This window comes from Theropithecus gelada, chromosome 1 (genome assembly GCF_003255815.1).
Source record: "Theropithecus gelada isolate Dixy chromosome 1, Tgel_1.0, whole genome shotgun sequence".
Classification (NCBI taxonomy): domain Eukaryota; kingdom Metazoa; phylum Chordata; class Mammalia; order Primates; family Cercopithecidae; genus Theropithecus; species Theropithecus gelada.
The window spans coordinates 31,209,813-31,233,041 of NC_037668.1; the positions used below are offsets into that span (position 1 = coordinate 31,209,813).

The following is a 23,229-nucleotide window of genomic DNA, read 5'->3' on the forward strand; positions in this document are numbered from 1 at the left end:
GCCCCCGGTGCCAACCCTGTCCCAGGAGGACCCATGTCTCTCAAGAGCAGGTGATTTTTCCTGCAGGGTCTGTGCACCGCGTCACCAGAGCAGTGTCTGTGCACCGCGTCACCAGAGCAGGGTCTGTGCACCGCGTCACCAGAGCAGGGTCTGTGCACCACGTCACCAGAATGTTTTGCCCCAATCAGGAATCCCAAACGTCACAGCTTCCACCCAAGAAAACAAGAGCAGGTGCCTGGGCCGGGCGCAGTGGCTCACGCCTGTAATCCCAGCACTTTGGGAGGCTGAGGCGGGCGGATCACGAGGTCAGGAGATTGAGACCATCCTGGCTAACACGGTGAAACCCTGTCTCTACTAAAATTACAAAAAAAAAAAAAATTATCCGAGTGTGGTTGCAGGAGCCTGTAGTTCCCGCTACTTGAGAGGCTGAGGCAGGAGAATGGCGTGAACCGGGAGGCAGAGCTTGCAGTGAGCCGAGATCACGCCACTGTACTCCAGCCTGGGCAGGTAACAGAGCAAGACTCCATCTCAAAAAAAAAAAAAAAAAAAGAGCGAGTGCCTGGCAGGCGGGTGGGAGCGGGACGGGTGCTGGTCACTCTGTGAGCAACCCAGCAGCTCCTCCACAGCCTGCGGGGCCAGGTGAGGGTTGGTGGGACAAGCCACTGTGTCCTTGGGCTCAGGCCAGGAGGGATGGGTCCCCAGGGCACATCAGCGGGGGCCTCCCCAGCCCAGCCCAGCCTAGCCCAGCCCAGTGCGCAGCTGCCTCCAGTTTGTAGACAGAGTCCTGACCTGAGGTGGAAGCTGTCACTGGGCCCCGAGCCCCAGTTTCCTCCCAGTAGAACCAGCCGGTTATGGCCCTGCATGTGCTGTGCCCGTAGCACTGCCAGGCCCAGGATGGTGAGATGTGACGACCACAAACCCCCACGGTGTCCCCACTTGCACGTGCCACGATGTGCACCTGGTCCCGCTCCTGTCCTCCAGCTCACAGAGTCCCCTTAGACCACTGCCCTGAACCCTGGCCACCAGCCGCCTTCCTCTGGGAGTCCCCGGGCTCCTCCTGCCTCTCTGCCTCCGCGTGCCCACAGTCTGGTCCACCCGGCGGTCTGGGGGTTGTAGTGATCGAAGCAGATGGACCGGCTCCAGCTCCGCCCACTTCGTACCAGCCCAGGCAAGTCACAGGGCAGCTGTCAGCCCCGCGAGACCCTGGTTGGGGGCTCCCCGAAGCGAGGCCCGCGGAGGCTCACTGCCTTCTCAGACCAGGTCCTTGGCTCCCCCGGGCCTTCCCCGTCCTCCTGGCCCAGCTGATGAGGAGGCCAGAGCTGACCCTCCAAACGCCTGCCAGTGGGGTGGGACACTCCTACCTGCTGCCTCCAGGCGGCTCCTGTGCAGTGGGTGGTGTCCCCCCGGGGTGCAAGCTGCCTCTGGATCTGCTGCCTGCCTTCTAGAAGGATTGGGCAGGAGGAGGGGAGAGGGAGAGGCTCAGAAGGGGGGCCCAGGAGCTCTGCTCGAAACCCCCCGGGCACACGTGGCCTGGGTGTTGAGGTGGTGGGTGGGCAGGGACCGTCTGAGTGATGTGGGGTGGCCTCTCCGCCCCCCGTGGGCACCCACCTTGTGGAGGCTGTCCAGGAACAGGAAGGGGTGGTACCCGGGCGGGGGCGGCCCCAGTAGGACATCGGTGAACTCGGCACAGCCCTGATCCACTCGCTGACAGGCCCCGGGACAATGGGGCGTGTGTCCCCCGGCTGAGGAGACAGAATGAAGAAAGGCCCTGTGAGGGGCTCGCGGCGGAGACAGAGGGAGCCCCGCATGGCTGTGCTGAAGTATGGCTCTGGCCAGGGCAGCGGGCACAGACGTCAGCAGCGACGCCGTCTTGGTGGGGGCAGGTCAGGGGGCAGGGACTGTCCCTCCTGGGTGCTCCCTCTGGCTACCGACAGTGGAGGTGGGGGTCCTTCGTATCCACGGCCCCGTGACACCCCCATTCCCTTCTGAGTCCACCCCAGCACCTGGGAGCCCAGTGTTCTGTGGCAGGAAGGCTCTCCCATCTGCAGCCCCCTGCCAGCCGAGGCACTCGCTTCCAGGGTAGGGCCGGGCCTCGGACCCTGGCCAGAGAGGCTGGTGCTCAGCAGCATAGCCACGTGCCCTCCTCTGAGTGTAGCATGAGGAGGAAGACGGTTCTGCTCCAGCGATGCGTCGAGATGGGCCTGGCATCGGGCCCCGTTCTCCACCAGCGTGGAGCGGAGAAACCGGGGGCGGCTGCCAGTCCCTCCAAGTGGCAGCAGACCCTAAGTCCTCGGGCTTCGGAGGAGGCTGTGGGCGGGCTCAGCCTGTGCATCCCTCAGTGGGACCCCTGCAGACCCTTGCCCATCCTAGCTTTCTTCAGCCCCTCTCCCAGGATCCCAGGGTGTGAGGTGTGGGGGCTTCCCTTTGGCTCCACCCACGAACAGATGGAGCTACAGCCCCCAGGGCCTACCCTGCTGTGTCTTTTACAAGGACGGTCAGTGGCTGAGCCTGAAGGAGATAACTTCAGTGCAGCCCCTCCACACACACACACACACATCGGAACCCACTCTCCCACCGGCAGCTGGGGCTCTCCTGACGTCCCTGCCCCGAGGGCCCTCCCCTTGCACACACCACTGGTAGGAGGTGCTAGCAGGAGGCCATGGGATGTGGTGAGGGCTGAAGGTCGGCTCCAGAGTTGGCTGGATGGGGGAGTTCTGAGAGGGAGGCAGGGGCTGGTGTGGTGGCTTTAAGGCCACAAACAAGTGTCCCCACCAGGCAGTGACACCATCATAAAACAGAAGAGACCCAGCTCCAGGGTGGATAGAAGGGTGGAGCCAGGACAGTGCCCAGGAGGGAGGGAGGAGTCAGGGGCTGCTGAGGGGTGCACAGGAGGCCACGTCTGTTTGAGCTCAGTTTCATTTGTGGCCGGATCCCAGGAGGCAGAACCCCCACGTGGGGCCCTGGGGCAGCCGCCTCCGTGGGGCTCTGAGTGAGTGGAGGGCACTGGATAGGACCTTGGGGATGGAGGCATTAACACCCCTTTCCCGGAGCCCAACTTCTGTAGGGAGCGACAGAGACGCTGAGGAGAGCCAGCCTCAGAAGTGTCTCCAAATTACAGGTGGGAGAATTATCTCTCTCGGAGGTGTCTTAATTTAATCATTATGGTGCATTATAGAGAGAAAGTCCCCCCTCTGCAAGGACACTCTTTAACCGACATCCTTCTCCCAGCAGCTTTTGCTGGCCCGGCACTATTTACGTCCGGGGCGATGGCTGGGACCTGCACTGCTGATGGCATAATTTCCATTTCTTAACGCACCGATGGTTTCCACGTGGACTGCACTGGAGCTAACTTGGACTGCGTCTTTTATCGACACCCCCTGGGCAATAAAGACGCCAGCTCTGTATCCTGATCATGCCGACGCCCTCCCCCTCGGCAAGGTGACTGCTCCGGAGTGGGCCCGGTCCTGAGCCCCGAGGATGCGTGGTTCACACGGTGGCGGGGGCTTCAGACCTCCACCTGCCACGTGCCATTTCCGGGGGCAAGGTGGGAGATTGGAAAATGTATTTGTAGAAGCCCAGCAGGCATTCCTGGTGTGTAAATAAACATCCATCCACCTGGAGCCTGGCGGGTGTCTGCATCGCTGAGGCTGGGGGTTCCGGCCAAGCTGTTGGAAGAGCCTCCTTTGCCTGGTGATCACAAGGGCTAGTGCCAGGCGCCTTCAGGCAGGTTCTCACAACATCCCCGCTCTCCTCAGAGTAAAGGCTCTGTCGTGACTGCCCCTGGCTGATAAGCAGCCAAGGCTCAGCCGGGTAAAGGGAGGCCTCCCTGCGCAGCACAAACAGAAACTAATGGCTTTCAGTTCAGCAGGAAGACAGAGGACACCAGGGCCTGTAAAGCCGGGTTCCTTGAGCCCATGTGGGTTGGACACGGGGGGTTCCCTGGAGGTGCAGGCAGACCCCTATGTGTGGTCCCTGTCCGAGAGTGAAGAGGAGGCCCTCTGGGTTGGCCAAGACGCTTTTGTTGCAAGCAAGAGAAACGAGAAATAGTGAAAAGCGGAAGGGGAGTGTTGTCCACAGCCTTGAGCTCGGAGGAGCCTTCTAGATCCCAGCACATCTGGATCCAGGAGCCCACACTGTGTCTCTTTCTTCTGGATGTCACCTCCCCCTCCCTCAGGCTCTGACTGCCACATGGCACAGGCCCACGGAGGGCCTTCTGCTGCCACGCTGGGGGGCTGCCTGGCCATGAGAGACAGAGGTCCACCTCTGCCATGCACTTCCCGAGTCGGGGCTGCAGGCTGACCGCAGCGGCCCCCGGGGCCTGGCTGTGACTGCCTTCCCCGAGGTTGGCACCACACCCCCCAGGTGCTCAAGCTGAAAGTTTGGGGTCAGCCTCCAGTTGCCCCTGCCCCATATCCTATGCACCCACAATGACTGCAGCTGCAGCAACAAGGCTGACATCAAGGCTGCCTTCAAAACGCATCTGTGCCTGGACCCCCAAGGCTGCCCACTGCCCTGCCACACCCCTGCCAGGCCCCAGTGTCTCCCACCAAGTCACTGGCACTGCCCTCAGCTGAAGCCCACCTCCTGGGTCCCCCTCGCCCTTCAGTCCATTGTTTACACGGGACCCTCACACGGAAGCCAGGTCATTCCCTCCCCTGCCAAGGGCCCGGAGCTCAGCCCGGCCTGGCCCCTGCCTGATGCTAGGCCAGAAATGCTACACAAGCTTGCACATCCCCTAAAGAAAACGAGGGCACAGGAAGGCCCAGCCAAAGTGTCCTGTGGGGCTGCTCTCTGTGGAGCAAGGTTTGGAATCCACTTGGCTGCTCCTGTTCAGGGCACCCTCTGTGCAGAAGCGGGCACCCCCGCTGCACGGCTTCCCGCCCCTGCCGCACGGCCTCCCGCCCCCGACGCACGGCCTCCCGCCCCCGCCGCACGGCTTCTCTGCGTTTGCTGAAGAGGCAGATTTTCCAAGGCTGCGCCTGGGCTCTGCTGCTGACATCAGGGTGGCCCTGGCCTGAGCCCCTACTTGTCCCCCAGTGTCATTGGCTACAGATGGCCGCTGTCCCCACAGGCCCTGTTTCCTCCTGCCCCTGGGCCCCAGGGGACCTCGGAGGCTGCTGTCCCTGGGGCAGGCTGGCCTCTCTTCTGTTCAGACCCCTTTGGGCGGTCACCTTGCTTGCCATGGACACAAGCACCACGTTCAGCCAGATGACCCCTCACCTGCCTCCTCAGGGGCCACACACCCAGCCCTGGCAGCCAGCAGTCCCCTCATGCTGTGTACTGCGCATTCCACACCCTGCAGACACCAGAGCAGAGCTGAGTCCCTCCTCCAGCTCAGCCTCCCCTTGGTGAGGGGCCTGCCCTCCCGCTGGTCACTGACTCCTCCCCTCACTCCATGACACCCCTCCGCCCACACGAGTCTCCCCAAACTTCTCAGATCCTCCTTGGGGGCACCTCCATGGTTGCAGTCCTGGGGTTTGGGCCATCATCTGTGACTCGGAGGACTGCAGTGGGTCCCTAGGCCTCCAGCACCCCTGGTCCTGTCACCCACTGTTTGTCTCCAGCACATGAAGGACTCAAGGCAGCAGGTGGACCTTGTCACTCACCAGCTCCACATGGCCAGAGGCTTTTCCTGTAATGTGAGGACAGGCCATGATGTGAGCCACCACACAGGCCACGATGAGGGCCGCCACACAGGCCACCACACAGGCCACGATGAGGGCCGCCACACAGGCCACCACACAGGCCACGATGAGGGCCGCCACACAGGCCGCCACACAGGCCATGATGTTGGGCTGCCACACAGGACGCCATACAGGCTGCCACACAGGCTGCCATATGAGCCACCGCATGATGCGGGTTGCCACATAGGCCATGGCAAGGGTGGCCACACAGGCTGCCACACAGGCCATGACGTGGGGCCACACAAGCTACCATACAAAGACCACGACCTGTGGCCACCACACAGGCCACCACATAGGCCATGGTGAGGGCTGCCATAGAAGCCAAAACATGGGCCCCATAGTGTAGACCATGATACCAGCCACGAGGCCATGATGCGGGCTGCCCTCCAGTCCTCTCTCTCTTCCTTGCCCATCTCCACCCAGCCTCTCTGGCCCTGGCATTGCTGCTTGTCTGGTGCAGGCTGGCCTCACCCTTCCGTCCTGGTCCCCACACTGCCTTGGTCTGGTGGCCCCTCCCGACGGAGCCTCTCCTAGCCCTGCTGTGTCCCGCCTGTTGCCTGCTGCCCAGCTTCCCCTTTGTGGATCTGTCCCAGCAGAGCCCACTTCCCTGTCTTGTCCCCAGCACTCCCCAACTGGTCCTGGGCACGCTGCTGACTGTGCGATGGCCAGGTGCCCGGCTGAGCCAACTTGCTAGTCACAGTGTAGCTGCCCCCAACATCACCCCCTTCCTGGGCATCGTCCTGCTTGTGCCCCCGTCTGCAAATTTGCTCCCATTAGGCCAAACCACCGAAAAGAAAAGGCTAAAAGGGGCCGGGCGCAGTGGCTCACGCCTGTAATCCCAGCATTTTGGAGGTCAAAGTGGGCAGATCAGGAGATCAGGAGATTGAGACCATCCTGGCCAACACAGTGAAACCCCATCTCTACTAAAAATACAAAAATTAGCTGGGTGTGGTGGTGCATGCATGTAGTTCCAGCTACTCAGGAGGCTGAGACACGAGAATCGCTTGAACCCGGGAGGCAGAGGTTGCAGTGAGCTGAGATCGCATCACTGCACTCCAGCCTGGCCAGAGGGTGAGACTCCCTCTTAAAAAAAAAAAAAAGAAAAAAAGAAATAAAGAAAAGAATAAAAGTCTGATGGCGAGTGCCCCCCAAAAGGCATTAAACTCGAAAAGCTGAGGTGCAGAGACGCCTTCAGACAGCACAGTGCCCACTGTCAGTGGAGACCCTCTCTTCCCCGTCTGAGTGGCGCCCGCCAGCCTGAGTGGGCCTCACTCCAAGGCTCAGGGAGACAAATTCTGTGACAGACGCATCAGCTCATCAAACTCTGGGCTCCACGGGCCCCAGAGGAACCACTCATGGCGGAGAGTGAGGGTCCCTGGCAGTGTCTGGGCCACTCCCTGACCCAAGGCCATGCTCATCACCTCCCGGCCAGGCCGACCCACTGAGGCAGGGCTCCCAGCAGGCGTGCCCATGCCCAGCTCTCAGCAGTGACTTCCAAAGCCTTTATGCCAGTTTTAATTACATCAATTACAGCTTTATAAGCAAGATAAAGGTCACCGTACGACCTCGAGGGGGCCTCAGGAACCGAGAGGCTGAGAGCCAGCGCGGGACGGGATCGGGCAGCTCGACCGCTCTGGAGGGGATGCCAATTCATTATCTTTTTACGGCGGACTCAATTAGACTCCCTAGTCACCTGTGTAGGGCACCAGGCAGCAGGCGGGGACACTGCCAGAATCAACAAGGCTGCTCGGGCCAGGCCAGCCCCAAGAGCGGCCGCAGCAGGCCCAGGCCCTGGCCAGGGGGAGGGACGGCCGAAGCAGAAACGTTGATTTCATTTAAGTGGATTCAAAAAATAAAACGTTATTGGCCCTAAGGGGATGAGAACAGTCTCATTCGGAGGTGACCAGACACAGGGCATTAGTCTTTAGGAGTCGGTCAGTCAGCCGAGAAGTGTGGCTCATTAGAGACGCAGGGCAGGGCCTGGAGAAGTCAGCGGGAATACGCGGGGGGACACGAGTCACATGGTGGCCTTTCAGACTCCCCTGCTGTCCCCAGCCCCGGGCTTCGTCCTCACCTCCCTCACCCTCCTCACCTCCCACACCTCAGATACGGCTCCACTGACCCAAGCCACCCAAGAGCCACGGGGAGGTGTAGGCTGGGCCACCACCGTGCCTGGCCTCCCTCAGCAGAGCCAGCGTGGGCCCTGGCACTGTCACCGAGAAGGAACCCATGCTGGTCTTTCCTTTGCCTTTTTAAATATTTTTATTTTATCATAGAGAAGGCCTCCCTATGCGGCCCAGGCTGGCCTTGAACTCCTGAGTTCAACCAATCCTCCCGCCTCAGCCTCCCGAAGTGCTGGGATCACAGGTGTGGCTCCGCGCCAGCTCCGCGCCTTTCCTGAGGCATAGAAAATGTGCTTGACCCTAAGCCTCCATCTCCAGTAGCCTCCAACCTTCCTGAATGTTCAGAAAATAAAGGCTGCTCCGGAGCTCCCGGGGCCTGATCGGTCGCGGCTGCTCCTGCGCGTTTCGCCAGCACGATGCTGATGTTTCTCCACTGCTGCCTTCAGACCTGCTTCTGGGACGTGCGGGCGCGTCTGCTGGCAAAGCTGCCAAGACAGGACTGCTGTGGGCTCTCTCTGTGCCTGCCCATTCCTCGCCTCCAGGAGCCCCCCACAGAGCTGTCTGTGCAGCTGGCAGAGCCGGCTGGGCCCTGCAACAGAGCCGCTGGGCCCTGGACACGACGCTGCAGGGCACCAGGCCTGCTGGGGTCAGGCGGGTGCCGTTCTGGTCAGGCGGGAACGGGATCAGGCCCCTCATCTTGCTCCTGATCCTCTGGGGGTGCTGTGCTGAGCAGAAGTGGCCCCCTGAGGACTGAGACTCGGGCCTGGGGGCCTGGACAAGGTCCACGGCTCCCGCGGCTGCTGTCCTCAGGGCTCTCCTCATCCCCACTGTGTTCTCAGGAGCTGTTCTGAAGCTCTCCTGGGGAGGACAGGCCAGGAGCCACCCTGCCTTGGCTGTCCTGGGCCCTCAGACAGACAGAGGCCTCGCGGAGCCGTGGAAGCAGCTTCACAGGGCGGCAGGAGGCGGCGCAACCGCAGAGGCCAGCTCTCCTGGGGACTGGCTGCCTCCCGAGGCTTCTAAACACCGTGGTGTCCACCTCTGGCTTGGGGTTTGGACTTCTTTTGGCAAAACGGTGTAGAATCCATGGCCCCCTATTCTTCTGGAAGAGAATGGAGGAAACCGTGGCCCCGTGTCTGCTGGGTGGGATTCCCGCAGGCCCCCCCTGCTACCAGCAGGCCCACCTGTGAGGGTGACTGAGGTGGGGCTGGGGCCAGGGGCAGGGTGGGGTGGGGGTGGGCCAGCTTCCCTAGGACCCCCTTCCCGGCCATCGGCCTTCTTTCCCATCTGGAGCAGGAGAGAAAGGAGTGTGGGAGGGCCTGGTCCAGACCCACCAGAATCAGGCCAGCAGAGAACGTGCGTCCCCGCAGTCACGGCTGAGGAGGACGTTCAGGGGCACTGCCCTCAGGTGGCCTTAGGGGCTCTTCTTGCCAGAGCAGCATCACCTGAGGGCTGGGCGTGGCCAGGCACGAGGGGCTGGTGGGCCTGGGAGGGATCTGCAGGGCAGGTTGAGACGTGGTTCTGAAGCCGGGCACCTGCTCCCCAGAAGCTCCAGTGAGCACGCTCGACAAGGCGGTGTGGCAAGCTGGCCCCGAGCGTCCCCCACAGGGCCACACTCTCACTGTGGGGGAGCAGGAAGGCCCAGCGACCAGCAGCATGTTGGGGGGCTAGGAAAGGCCTGGGGGACAGGATGTGGGGTGCAGGAGCCCTAAGGCCGACGCTGGTGAAGACGCCAGGGGTGGGGACTGCACAGACAGCAGTTCCTCTGGACAGGGATCCTGCGTGGGCTGGGCTGTGCAAAGGACACGCTGGTCCCTGCTGGCCTCTCGGGGCAAGTGTGATGACCCTGGCCTGCTCCGGCCTCCGTCCCTGGGGGCCTTGTCCCTGCGCTGCACAGATGGGGCCCAGCCGCCCCAGTGGGAAGGGAAAGGGGGAGCGCTGTGCCAACTTGCGGGCTGTATGAGCCACAACGGCCACCTGCAGAGCCTGGGGCAGGGCTGAAGCTGGCCACGGAGGTCCTAGGGGGGCGACCTCCACCTTCCAGCAGCAAATGCCAAGTCCCCAAATGCAGAATTCTGCCAGAGGGAGCATCACCATCTCTCTGTTGGCACCAAATGAGAAGAACGAAGACAGTGTCAGCCGCCGGGAGGGATCTACGTGTCCTCACGCTCTGTACTCATGGGTGGCCACATGCACCCGCACCCTCGCACAGGCACAGGCGGTCCTCAGGCTGCCACAATCAGGGTCTGTGTCTGCCCCTGGCACCTCCAACCCATTCCTTCCACCGGGCCAGGGCCAGGCCTGCACACCCACAGCCTGCCACCTGCTGGGGCAGCAGCCACGCACTCCCCCGCTGCTCCCTGTTGGCGGCCGAGCGTGGGCCAGCCTTGTTGGGGGACACAGGACAATTCGGGGCACTTGCCTCGCCTCCGTCCTCCTTGGAGAGCCTCGGGCTCACCCTACGTGGCTCTGAACAACAAGGGCCAGGCTCTGCACCGGGAGACCCTTTGCCCTGCCAGCTGGACCCTCAGGCCGCTCAGAGGGCCAATCCCAGCACCTGCCCCTCGCCAGTGGACACAGGCTGCCAGCAGCATTGCGGCTGACCAGAGATGGAGATGAAGGCACTCTAGCTGGCAACATAGGGGCTCTGTGTCCGAGGGCCTCCTTGAGGAACAGAAACTGTGCCAAGGGCCTAGGGCCAGGCTGCAGTGAGCAGCTCTGACCCCAGGTGCCCAGGTGCCCACGCCAGCCAAGCTCACACCAGCAGCGTCGCTGCTCACAGGCCCTGCCAGGGGAGAGCAGGAGCACACACACAGCCGCGTGTATGAGGCCACACACACACACGCACACACGGATGTTTCCTCTTATCTCTATGACACACACTCCGAGCTCACACGCCCCAAGCCCATGGGTTCTATCTTGTCTCCCCTTTTCCGCGTCTGCCAGAGATGCAGCCTCCATCTGTGATGAGACCTCAAAGCCACACGGGGAACCTTCCCTGAAAGGCCTGGCCTGGAAGCTTCAAAGATGCCAGGGCCCCGGCAGTCTGGGAAAGGCCCAGGAATGTTCTGAAGTGCTGGGAGGCTGAGGCGGGAGGATCAGCACCCCAAGTCAGCTGCTGGCCCCATGGTCTCGGTGCGGGGGATGGGGCCACACAGGTGTCTTCCCCGCCGTGGCTGCCCGTGCCATGCTCCCGATGGCCTAGGGTTAGATTCTGACTGCGGGGCAGGGGGTGGACTGCGCGGCTGCTGCGGCCTCGAGGCTCCTGCTCGGCCCCCGCCGCCTCTGTCACTCCCTTGCTGCCCTGTGTGCAGAGTGCACTGGTATTTTCCATTTTGGGGTAAATGTTTAATCAAACATTTACAGAAAAGTCACAGGTAGAGTACAAAGAATGTTTTCCCTGCCTGGGCCGTCTGAAAGTCCGTTGTTTTTTTTTTTTTTGAGACGGAGTCTCACTCTGTGGCCCAGGTTGGAGTGCAGTGGCGAGATCTCGGCTCACTGCAAGCTCCGCCTCCCGGGTTCACACTATTCTCCTGCCTCAGTCTCCCGAGTACCTGGGACTACAGGCACCTGCCACCACGCCCGGCTAAGTTTTGTGTTTTTAGTAGAGACGGGGTCTCACCGTGTTAGCCAGGATGGTCTCGATCTCCTGACCTCATGATCTGCCCGCCTCGGCCTCCCAAAGTGCTGGGATTACATGTGTGAGCCACCGCGCCTGGCCTCGTTGCTGAATTTGTTTCTCACTCCACGTCCTTGAGTGCATTTTACAAACCAGGAAGTTTTTCACCTCACATAACCCAGCACAGTCGTCCTGGGGCAGGGCACGCCTCAGGGTCAGACCCCAGCCTGGGCTTTCCCATGGCCCAGTGATGTCCCTCACAGGAAGGAGATCAGCCTGGGACCACATATTGCAGAGAGCTGTCATTGTGTCTTCAGTCTCCGTCGGTCCGGAACATTCCTGGGCCTTTCCCTGACTGCCATGGTCCTGGCGTCTTTGAAGTTTCCAGGCCAGGCCTTTCAGGGAAGGTTCCCCCGTGTGGCCTTGTCTGAGGTCTCATCACAGAGAGACCTGGGTTACGCATCGTTGGCAGGAAAGGCATGGATGCGACGCTGTGGTCTGCTCAGCCCACACTACCGGGTGGGGCAGGATTTTCACTGATCCAGTACCAGTGGAGTCCACCGTGATGGCTCCGTGAGGGTGGTGGGGCGTCTGCATGGGGAGCTGACTCCTCCTCCCTCTGCCCTCCGTGGGGGAAATTCCTCCATCCTGCCCCAGCCCGGATCTGCTGCTTCTCCAGGGAACCCCGGTTTTTTTCAGATGCGAACCTGGGTGCTGTGTCTGCTCCTGCCTGCTGGGGAGCCGCTGCCCACGGGCCCTGGCAGAGCCAGTGAGTGCACACGCACACACACCTCCCCCCCACACACACCTGCGCAGGCATACACACGCACCTGCACACACACACGCACCTGCACAGACACACACACACACGTGCAGGCACGCACACGCACACATGCACCTGTGCAGGCACACGCATGCGCATGGACACACGCACCTGTGCAGGCATGCACACATGCACATGTGCACCTGCACAGACGCACACACATGCACACATGCACCTGCACAGACACGCATGCTCACCTGTGCATGCATACACACAGATGCACACACATGTGCACACACACATGTGCAAGCGCACACACACGCACACACACACATGCACACGTGTAGCTGTGCAGACACGCACACATGCACCTGCGCAGGCATACACGCACATGCACCTGCGCAAGCACGCACACACACGTAGGCACGCACACACATGCACATGCGCACCTGCGCAGACATGCACGTGCACGCACACACACTTGTGCAGGCACGCACACGCACGCACACATGCACCTGCGTAGGCACGCACACACATATGCACACGCGCACCTGTGCAGGCACATACACATACGTGCACACACACACAGCCGTGTGTACACAGACATGCACACAAACGCACAGGTTCACTTTCCTCTCTATGATGCAAACCCCCAGTTCACACCCCTGAATGCAAGCCCACGGGTTCCTTCTTGTCCCCCCTTCTTTGTGTCTGTAGGCCCTGCTGCACCCCTCAGCGCAGGGATACCCCATGGACGCTGCCTCCATCACCCCCTCAGGCCCCGTGCTTGGGGGCTTCCCTGCTCCATTGGGCCCAACACCCAGACACAGCTCTGAGACCCCAATGGCTACCTCACTTGGCAGGACTTGACGGCTTTAGGACTGAATTGTTCCAGGCGGGAAGGGGAGGGAAGAACAGGAAGGAACCTGGGAGAAGAGAAAAGGACCTGTGGAGGAGGAGGGAACCTGAAAGCTTAAGCTTTTACCCAAAAGAGCAGCCACCTCCAAAGAGGCTGCTTAACCCCAAGGGAGGGGTGCTCCACCCGCCTGCCAGCCAAAGAGCCCCTCGGCTCCCACACGCCTGCCTGAAGGCAGAGAATTAACCTTGCCCCTCCAACATCCCTGCTTAGTTTTAGACAGACGCACACCCTGAAGTCTGAGTTCATTTCCATTTTCATCCACTGTTCTGGCATTGGAAGCAACATGATATCTTTTTATACTGTATTTTTCTGGGACAGTCCCTCTATATGATGTGATTCCTAGAAAAAGAATTTATAGCACAAACATTCCTTTAAAAATATGGCTCTTTCATGCTACTCTGCCATAATTAACCATAGACAATTAATATTTAAAGCTGTTATCACCCCACGAGGCAATGAAATTTCCTGAAATTCTCTGCTGCACATTCAGACACTTTTACTGGCAAGATTGAATTAGTGGCAGAGGGCACCTTGATTTTTAAAATCATCTTACAATAATGATTGATTCTTCATAGATCCCATCTGATGAATACTCAAAACCATTTGTCCAACACATGAAAAAGAGAAACCACTCAGATTTGTTGAAAATATTCACTGGGAGGGTTTTGTGCATTAAACCAAAAAAAAAAAAAAAAAAAGAAGAAGAAAAGAAAAGCAACCTGACGTCCTCTCATGCCTGCAGCCTCTCTACGTTCCCAAATCCAATTCCCAGGGGATTGTTTGAGGCACTGGGGCCCAGCCGGCCTGACCGTGTCCACCCGCCATGGGCAGCACCTGCACTCCAACTCAATGGCCCAAATTACGGGGCCCAGGCAGACACCCCACTGACAACAAGGGACACAAAAGGGTTCTTCGCTGCAAGCTGTGGGTGGGAATTACAAAAGGTTAAGAGACTAAATATAAAAATCCTTTGAATATAAAATCAATGTGCTTTGTTACTAAAATCTGGGTGCTGTAATTTAACCAAAATAGGGTTTAGAGTATCTGGCAATAGTCCACGCCTTGGAAATCATCTTTTCTTCTCAACGAAATGCAAATCCTTATTTGAAAGTTAAAAACAACTAAACAACTGAAACATTTCATATCAACAAAATAATAAAATACTGTGATGTGCAATTACGTATCACTGACATTAGGCCTCCAGAAAGAGAAAGGATTTGCCCTCTTTGTCAACTTATTTCTATGAGTGAAAGGCAGGTTTCTGGAGGGTTTGTTCCCGGCTGCTGTTGGGTCTGCGAGGAAAGATGCCTGGGACCCCGAGTCCACGTCAGTTTGTTGGGGGCGAGTGTGAGCTCCCGGGAAGCCTGTCCCTGGGGTGGGCACGGCTGGGTTGAATTTCCAGCCTCCTCCACAGACAGTGGAGCAAGGCCTGTGCTCCCCACAACATGGGCATGAGGGGCGGGGCTGGAGGTGCTCCTGGGAGACCCCAGTGGCCTTGACCCAGCAGGAGGTGCCTTCCGGGGCCTTCTGTTTCCTTCAGTCCAGAGACCTCAGGGGTGGCACGGGGGTGACACAGGTGTGCTGGGCATCTGTGGCAGGTGTTTATCGGCCCCTGGCTGTCGCCCTGAGCTTCAGAACATGCTGAGACACTGGCAATTGCTTTAAAACGTGAGGCGGCTTGGCTTGGCTTGATTTCAGGTCTGACTCATGTCCGTGCTCTCTCAAAGCCCTCCTTCTCTCCCTCCTCTCCCCAGGGCAGCCCGACCTCTGTGCCCCAAAGCCCAGAGGCTGTGAAGTCTGGAGGTGGCTGAGAACATTCCAGTTTGTGTTTGTGGCAGGTGGAGCAGCGCGGGGAGGCAGCACATCCCACTGTTCGGTCCCCACGCACGACCCCCAGGGCAGAGGCCACAGTGAGGCCTGTCGGGTGTCCTGCCAGGCAAAGTCCAGCTGGGACTGGCGGGGGTGCTGCTTGAGCACAGCTGCCCAGGGTGGCCGGGTCAGCGCCCGTCTCCCACGCTCCCCACACACTCACCCCTAGCACTGGGCTTTCACTGCAAAAGCGGCAGGCGTAGAGTCTGTGGAGATGGAGGGTGAGACTAAAGGCTGTTTCAGGGTCACGGCAGGGCACCCCACCCAATTCCTTACCAGAGAAGCGAGTGAGGGTCCCTGGGCTCCTCCTGCAGGGGTGACTGGAGACTCAGGTCCTTGCCTGCCAGCCCTCTCCAGGACTTTCAAGTCGGTTGGTGCACCTGTGGGGACCCAGCAGGGGTCATTCGTGATGAGCCATTTGGCAAAGAGCCATTCTCCCCTCCTCCTCCGGTAACAGAGTCTTTGCTGCGCTTCTTGTCTCTGTGTGGCCTCGTCTGGCTGTGTGGCCTGGTGTGGCCGGGCCGTGTAACCAAGTTCTGAGCAGCGGCAGTGAGGGTGGCGCCTCCAGGAAGCGTCTTTAGAAGGGGGGGGCCCTGGCTGGGCACGGTGGCTCAAGCCTGTAATCCCAGCACTTTGGGAGGCGGAGACGGGCGGATCACGAGGTCAGGAGATCGAGACCATCCTGGCTAACACGGTGAAACCCCGTCTCTACTAAAAAATACAAAAAACTAGCCAGGCGCGGTGGCGGGCGCCTGTAGTCCCAACTACTCGGGAGGCTGAGGCAGGAGAATGGCGTGAACCCGGGAGGCGGAGCTTGCAGTGAGCTGAGATCCGGCCACTGCACTCCAGCCTGGGCGGCAGAGCGAGACTCCGTCTCAAAAAAAAAAAAAAAAAAAAAGGAGGGGGGGGCCCTGACCCCGCTTTTCTTCACGTTCTGGTCGCTTCGCATTCGTTGGTTTCATCTTTCTGAACTCTCACAATCGCAGGGGCCAAATTCACACGCTTATCAAAAGCCTTAAAGGTGCCAGTGAAGACTCCGCCATCTTGTAGGATACGTCTCATTCTGCGGGCCACGTGCAGCAGCATCTTGCTCCTCTGGCCCACGGTCATGATTGCCATTCCACCACATCTGATGTCCACAGTTAAAACGTGGTGCTTCTGAACCTGGTATGAGGCCACCCACAGGCCTACCTACCAATTGGGCTTCCCCCTGCTTGAGGGACGCCGGAAGGCATGCCCCCTCCAGGAATGAGGCCCCCTCCACTAGGAATTAGAGGTCCACCTCCCCGATGAATGCGTCCATCAACACCCTAGCATACTGTTGATCCATCTCAGTCACTTTTTCCCCTGCAATGTGTCTTATGAAATTGTGTAGAGTGTTTGTGAGCTTTTTGTCCCCTCGTTCTGCAATAATAATAGCTAATAATAAACGCATAGAGCAATTAAAAAAAAAAGAAGGGGAGGGCCCTTCTCCTTGCCACTTATGCTTCCCCCTTTCTGCTAGCTGGAATAGGGGCATAATGGCTAGAGCCTGTGCAGCCATCCAGGACCATGAGGTGGTGCAGAAAGATGACAGTGGCAGAACAGGTAACAGGAACTGGGGTCCCCAGTGGCTGGGGAGGGAGCTCACCTCTCCCTCTTGGGCTCTGATGTGAGTGAGAAGTCATCTTGGCTGGACTGAAGTCACCCTAGTGTTGTTTGCTAAAAGCAGCCATGTCTCATCCTAAGCACATGGCCTGCCGGGAGGAAGCCAAAGTGGCAGGGCCATGGGGAAGCCTGTGCCACGCAGCAGGGGGTCAGCGGCGGGGAGCAACCCCAGGGGCCTGGCGAGAGCCATCCTGCTCTCTGGCTGTGGCCGGGCTTTGTTGCAGGTAGGTGTTCCTAGTGTGCGTAGCCTATGACTGCGGGGAGAGGGCTGCCCAGACCTGGAGCTTCCGCCATGGATGCACGTGTCTCAGCCACTGGCTCAGGAGAGTCCTCGGAAGGGACTTCGGCAGGCAGGTACCCTGGAGATTTTCTGGCCCGAGTTTCCTTCAGGCCTCATGTTGGATTATCTTCTGGCCTGAAGCTCTCTGGCCTGACGTGTCTGCCCTGCACATGAGTGGCCGTCCGCGTGGGAGATCCTGCTTGGTGGCTGGAAGGCGTGCCATGGTTGGTGTGGGGTGGGCACGTTTCCACAGGTGCCATCTCTGCAGCCACGGGACAGGGGTCTTACTGGGCATCCTGCATCCCGTGGTCCCCAGCCCTCTCCCAGGTAAGCACAGAGATGGAAACTTGAGGCTGGGACCAGCACAGCTGCACGCGGCCCCAGGACGCACTGCAGGCCAGGCCAGAGGCTTCAACGGGGCCCACCCCTTGGCAAGGGTATGGCCAGAGGGAAGGACGCCCGTCTGGGAGCCAAGCAAGCAGCGCTGTGACCGGGCCAGGGACGAGTGTGAGCAAGGGACTTTGGTTTGTTTTTTTTGAGAATGTGAAGTTCACGCTTACAAGGAAATGATTCCTGGTGTATTTTCCCTGGACACGCGGGACAGCCTCAGAACGGCACCTTTTGTTTTCTTTCAGGACGATGGCTAAAGCCGGCCCCTGGTCCCCGCTGGCTGGTTGTGAGGTCTTCCTTGATTCTGGGGCCTCCCTGCGGCTGGGCCTGGGCCTGTCTGGAATTGGCTTCCTCTTCCAGGCCTGAGCAGGGGTTGCTGACTGAGGGAGGGGGCTCCGGGAGCTGCCCCAGACCTCGGGGTGATGCTGGTAGGCCCAGGTAGACAGAGCTGGGTTCCTGACACAGTGGGGCTGATACCTCCAGCCTCCTGGCCAGGACTACTCTTGTCTAAGCCATCATTATTTTAGTTTTCTCCTACTTGGGGATGAATGCTGTCCCGGCTGGAACTGAAACTTCGAAATGACTCCGTTTCCTCTGTAGGGCTCCTGGCCAGCGCCCCCAATCCCCTAGGGCCTGAGGGCTGTGGTGGGGGCCTGGTTGGGCTCCAGGTACTGAGTGGGGCCCTCTGCCCAGCACCCTGCTGTCCTGGGGCAGGGAGAACCCACCATGTCCTAGGGTGCTGTGAAGGCCACATGTTGGGGGCAGACTTTCAACGGGAGATGGGAATTGGAAAGAAAAGTTTGTGTCAACTGCTGCACGGAATGAAGGGGTCTGGAAGCAGCAAGCCCGATCAATCAGTCCTAAATGGCATTATGGATTACATAAAGAAGGGAAGATAAAGACTAAAGAGGCTGGGATGGTGGCTTATGCCTGTGATCCCAGCACTTTGAGGGGCCAAGGCGAGCAGGTCACGTGAGGCCAGGAGTTCGAGACCATCCTGGCCAACATGGCAAAACCCCATCTCTACTAAAAATACAAAAATTAGTCGGGTGTGGTGCTAGGGTGAGCCCTGCTGGGTCCTTGGCCCAGTCGCTGAGACAGGAGACAGACAAAGCAAGGACCCTGCCGACCGTGCCCCGGGGACACATGCCCGACCCGCCCCTTCCCGCGAGGGAGTTCTCCAGTTTTAAGAAAAGGAAAGTGAAAGCAGCCTGTGATCCCAGCACTTCGGGAGGCTGAGGTGGGAGGATCGCTTGGACTCAGGAGTTTGAGACCAGCCTGGGCAACATGGTGAGGCCCTGTCTCTACAAAAAAATACAAAATATTAGCCAGGCATGGTGGCTCGTGCCTGTGGTCCCAGCTACTCTGGAGGCTGAGCCGGGAGGATCGTATGAGCCTGGGAGGTGGAGGCTGCAGTGAGCTGAGATCACGCCATTGCACTCCAGCCTGGGTGACGGAAAGGAAGTAGGAGCCTATTGGAGAGCCCCTCCCTGACTCTGGCCTCCCCCTCCTCTTCTCAGCATGGACTTGGCTGCACCAGACCCCAGGCCAGGCTCCTCCCCTCCAGGGTGCCCCTGCACAGGTCGGGGTGGAGGCCAGCATGTGTACTCAGTCATCCGTCCTTGGGGTGGACACTGCTGTTACCCTCCCTTTATAGATGAGGAAACTGAGGCACAGAGAGGTTTAGTTTCACATCAGTGTGAAAGCAGCAGCCCAGCCTCCCAGGGTTGGTCTTGGATGCACCCATGAGCCCTAGGCAGAGCTTGGCACCAAACTCCAAATGTCTGGGGTTCAAGCCCCAGCAGGTCTTACAAAAACAAAAGCATGTACCTCTAGGTTTCCCAAGGGACATTTCTTTTGTGCTGGATAATTTATGCCTGGACACTCACATCATCGTCAAGCCAGAAATAGCCTGGGCCGGGCTGAGAGTTGGGGGAGGCCCCCAGACCCAGGCAGTGGGGCTGGTGCAGGGGCCCGCGCGGGGTAGGGTGCGATGCAGGCACAAGGCTGGTTTTAATTGAGACCTTGGCTCCGAAAATCTCTCCAAGTAGAAGGCGTGGCGCCCAGTAAGTATTTTTATGCAGAAATATGAGAGCTATTCCACCTATGCGGCATAAAACTGCTTCTATAAACTGAGGTAAAGGCAGACGAGGGGGCGCGGGCTGGACCCCCCATGGCCCTGCTGGCCCGAGGCTTGGCCGCCTTGGCCTCCCGTGGAGGCGCCGGGCCCTGCTGTCCCACCTGGGATGCCCGCATGCTCTTTTATATGAAGAATGATGCCGGGCTTGCTGCTCCGCTCACAGCCGTTGTTTGACGGAGCCTCATCTGATCCTAGAAGAATGAGCTCCCTACAAGCAGACCCCTGAGGCTCTGAGGCTCTGGGGCTCTGGCCACCAGCTGGGTGAGGTTTCCGGGGGCAGGGGCACAGGCATGGAAGGTGGCCCTGGTGGCGGAGGCTCTTCCCAGGACGGCGAGGGCCATTTCGTTGCTGCTTCCTCCCACTTAAGCTGTGTGAGTCACGGATCCTCAGGGAGAACTTGGGGCCAAGTGACCGGCCAAGAGTGCTGGCTGCTGAGAGGGGCTGCTGCAGACAGTGACCAGGAGGGTCACAGGCCACACAGTGCCCGGGAGAGAGGGTGCAGGCACAGCCTGCCAACCACACACCTCAGCCCTGTCTCGCTGCAGGAGAGCCTAGAGCTGAGCTGAGCCCACGAGGCGGTGTGGCTGGCTGCGCTGAGGTCTGGGGCACCCTTGGGACAGGCACACCTGGGCAGGAAGATGTGAGGGAGGTTTTGGGGCCTGCTAGGCTGGCTTAAGGGACAGGAAAGGGGGGTCCAGACCAAGGCTCACCAGACTCCGGCTTGGGAGGGGTGCCTGCCCGCCCCAGGGGCCTGGAGGGTCGGAGTTGGGGCTCCCCCGAGTGGAACAGCCGGGTCAGGAGACTGTGAGGACTCAGGGGTGGCAGGTGGGGCTCAGGTCTAGAGTGGAGAGGCCTCGGAATTTGGGGAGGCGGTGGTGGTGCCATCTGTGCAAATCCTGGAGACAGCCTCCAGGGGACTTGGGGCTGAGTGGGGTGGGCAGGGCCGGGCAGAGACATGGCAGGGACTGAGCTCGCATCGGCCAAGGCAGGTGACAAGGGCTGGCATATGAGGTGCATTTGGGGATGATTCGGGGCATCTCATCAAACCTGGGACATTTACCTGCGTGCGGAAGGTGGTGGCACACAGCCCACCCCCGCTAAGTTGTGAATCTGGGCTCACCACAGCCTCTCAGATCTGCCCTGTGCTCCTCGACCCAGGAACCTGCGGCCTGTGTCCTCCCCAAGCAGCACCCCAGGCTCAGATCCCAGCTCTAGGGGCCGGGGACCTCAGCTGTCAGCTGGGCCCTCTTCAAAGGCCCCCAAACTCAAAGTGCCAGGCATTCGTACAGTGGGGACCCCCATGCCCGACCCCCGTTTACTGAGCCTTGGGGTGCAGGGCTGTGGCAAGAAGGACCTGGTGGCTGGCAGCACCCCAGGGCCTCCCAACGCTGTTAAGACTGTTCCCTCACTCTGGCACTGAGACGCACACCGCACTGCACGGGAGGGTTTGACGTGCACACCGCTCACTGCATGGGACACGCACACTGCACTGCACAGGAGGGTTTGACACGCACACCGCGCTGCATGGGAGGGCTTGACACGCACATCATGCTGCATGGGACATGCACACTGCACTGCACAGAAGGATTTGACGTGCACATGGTTCACTGCATGGGAGGGTTTGACGCGCACACCACGCTGTACGGGAGGGTTTGACGCGCACACCACGCTGTACGGGAGGGTTTGACGTGCACACCGCTCGCTGTACGGGAGGGTTTGACGCGCACACCGCGCTGCATGGGAGGGCTTGACACGCACACCGCGCTGCATGGGAGAGTTTAACGCGCACACTGCACTGCACGGGAGGGTTTGATGTGCACACGGTTCACTGCACTGGAGGGTTTGACACGCACACCGCGCTGCACTGGAGGGTTTGACGCGCACACCGTGCTGCACGGGAGGGTTTGACGCGCACACCGCGCTGCTCGGGAGGGTTTGACGCGCACACTGCTCTGCACGGGAGGGTTTGACGCGCACACTGCACTGCACGGGAGGGTTTGACGTGTACATCACACTGCACTGGAGGGTTTGATGGGCACACTGCAGTGCACTGGAGGGTTTGACGTGCACACTGCACTGCATGGGAGGGTTTGACGGGCACATTGCGCTGCACGGGAGGGATTAAGCTTTGACTCAACTCCATGAGTAACTCTGGAATGATCCGTGTGAAGTCTAGGCCACACATTCTATGGAAGTGCCGTTCTCACTGGCCCCAGCCTGGGGGGCAGAGTTGGGGGCTGGGGGTTCTGTCGGAGCACCTGGGCCTCATCTCCATGAGGAAACGTGAGGCCACCCGTGCAGAAGTGGAGCAGCAGGAAACCCAGACCTTGAGATAGCCACGGCCAGCGGCCACTGTGGGGGCTACCAGGTGGCAGGAGTGGCTGGGGCCGTGTCCAGGCTGGCCACTGGCCTCAAGGCCTGGGTGAGTCTGCTGCCCTCAGCCAGGGAGACCCAGAAACTCTGCCCTGAGGACCCTACGAAGCTGAGCCCCTGCCAGGCTCAGGGGAGACGAACAATTGGCTTGAGCCTCCGCAGCACCCCGGGACTGCTTGTCTGGGGATGCAGCTGCCTGGCCCTGCCTCCTTTCACCCACGCGTGACAACTGACCCTGGGTGCGGCTTGCTCCTGCTCTAGCCTGGTTCTGGGTCCCCATGACCACACATTCCCTTGACTGCTGGGCCTGGGCCCACCCACCCCCAACCCCCAACTGGTTTGTGAGCTCCACTTACCAAGCAGGCCACCGGGGGTGCCCTCCTGGCCACAGAGGGCACCCAAATCCAGCTCCAGGTCTCTCCTGGGCAGGGGTACGTCGGCTTCTGCACCTCTCTTGGCAGCTCTGGGCCCCGGCACCCCAGCTGCGGGGCTGGACACAGGATAAGGGATGCATTCGAACCCACTGCAAAGGAATAGGGGCAGCTTGGCTCTGCTCACCCCACACCAAGCTAGCGTGCAGGCAGACAGCGTGGTCCATGCCCTGGACCCAGGGACTTGCCTACACTGAGTCCAGGGAGTGCTACTCAGCCTCTCTGGGAGGTCTCCTGCTGGGATGGGATCAACAGAGGCCCAGAGAGAAAAAGGGCCTAGCCAGATAGCAGGTCTCAGCGTGAAGGAAGAGCTGCCTGCCGCCCCCACTATTCTTTTTTTTTTTTTGAGACGGAGTCTTGCTCTGTCACCCAGGCTGGAGTGCAGTGGCGCGATCTCTGCTCACTACAAGCTCCGCCTCCTGGGTTCACGCCATTCTCCTGCCTCAGCCTCCCGAGTAGCTGGGACTACAGGCGCCCGCTACCACGCCCGGCTAAGTTTTTTGTATTTTTAGTAGAGACGGGGTTTCACCGTGTTAGCCAGGATGGTCTTGATCTCCTGACCTCGTGATCCGCCCGTCTCGGCCTCCCGAAGTGCTGGGATTACAGGCTTGAGCCACCGCACCCGGCCCCCATTATTCTTTATGACAACTCCAGCAGCATCACCTCTTGGGTGCATTCTGACTTTCACAGTGGGTCCAAGTTTACTGCAAATGTCAGACTGTCCTTAACTCTGGAGAAGGGCTGGTGGGAAAAGGGAGTGTCAGAGCTGTGGCGGTACACTCAGGTCTGGTCGCCTGGGGCACGGCTAAGTTCTGACTGTGAACGGGAAAATGCATGGATTGTCATGTGGCGGGGCTTAGAGTGAGGCCTCTTCCTGGAGTCCTGCAGCTCAGGCCTCTGTTTGCATGTGGGTTTGTGCATACACTGGCCTGGTCCAGCGTGTTCCTGGGAGGCCTGGTGATGTGTGCATGGGGAGTGGCGCCCAACTAGGCCT

The 23,229-nt window shown here is 59.8% G+C and overlaps 1 protein-coding gene across 3 annotated transcripts in view; it reads right to left on the reverse strand.

The window, feature by feature from the left end:
* The window catches only part of MORN1 (MORN repeat containing 1), a 71,596-nt gene that overhangs the window by 14,458 nt on the left and 33,909 nt on the right, over positions 1 to 23,229 (reverse strand). For 2 of the 3 annotated variants that reach the window (XM_025366217.1, XM_025366227.1), the window contains 3 exons: positions 22,161 to 22,327; positions 1,609 to 1,742; positions 1,362 to 1,441 (listed from right to left, as the gene is read on the reverse strand). In XM_025366217.1, coding sequence (XP_025222002.1) covers positions 1,362 to 1,441; positions 1,609 to 1,742; positions 22,161 to 22,327 — 381 coding nt within the window. Of the gene's footprint in view, positions 1 to 1,361; positions 1,442 to 1,608; positions 1,743 to 19,353; positions 19,640 to 22,160; positions 22,328 to 23,229 lie in introns of those variants that run through there. The other variant, XM_025366236.1, reaches the window with a different exon arrangement.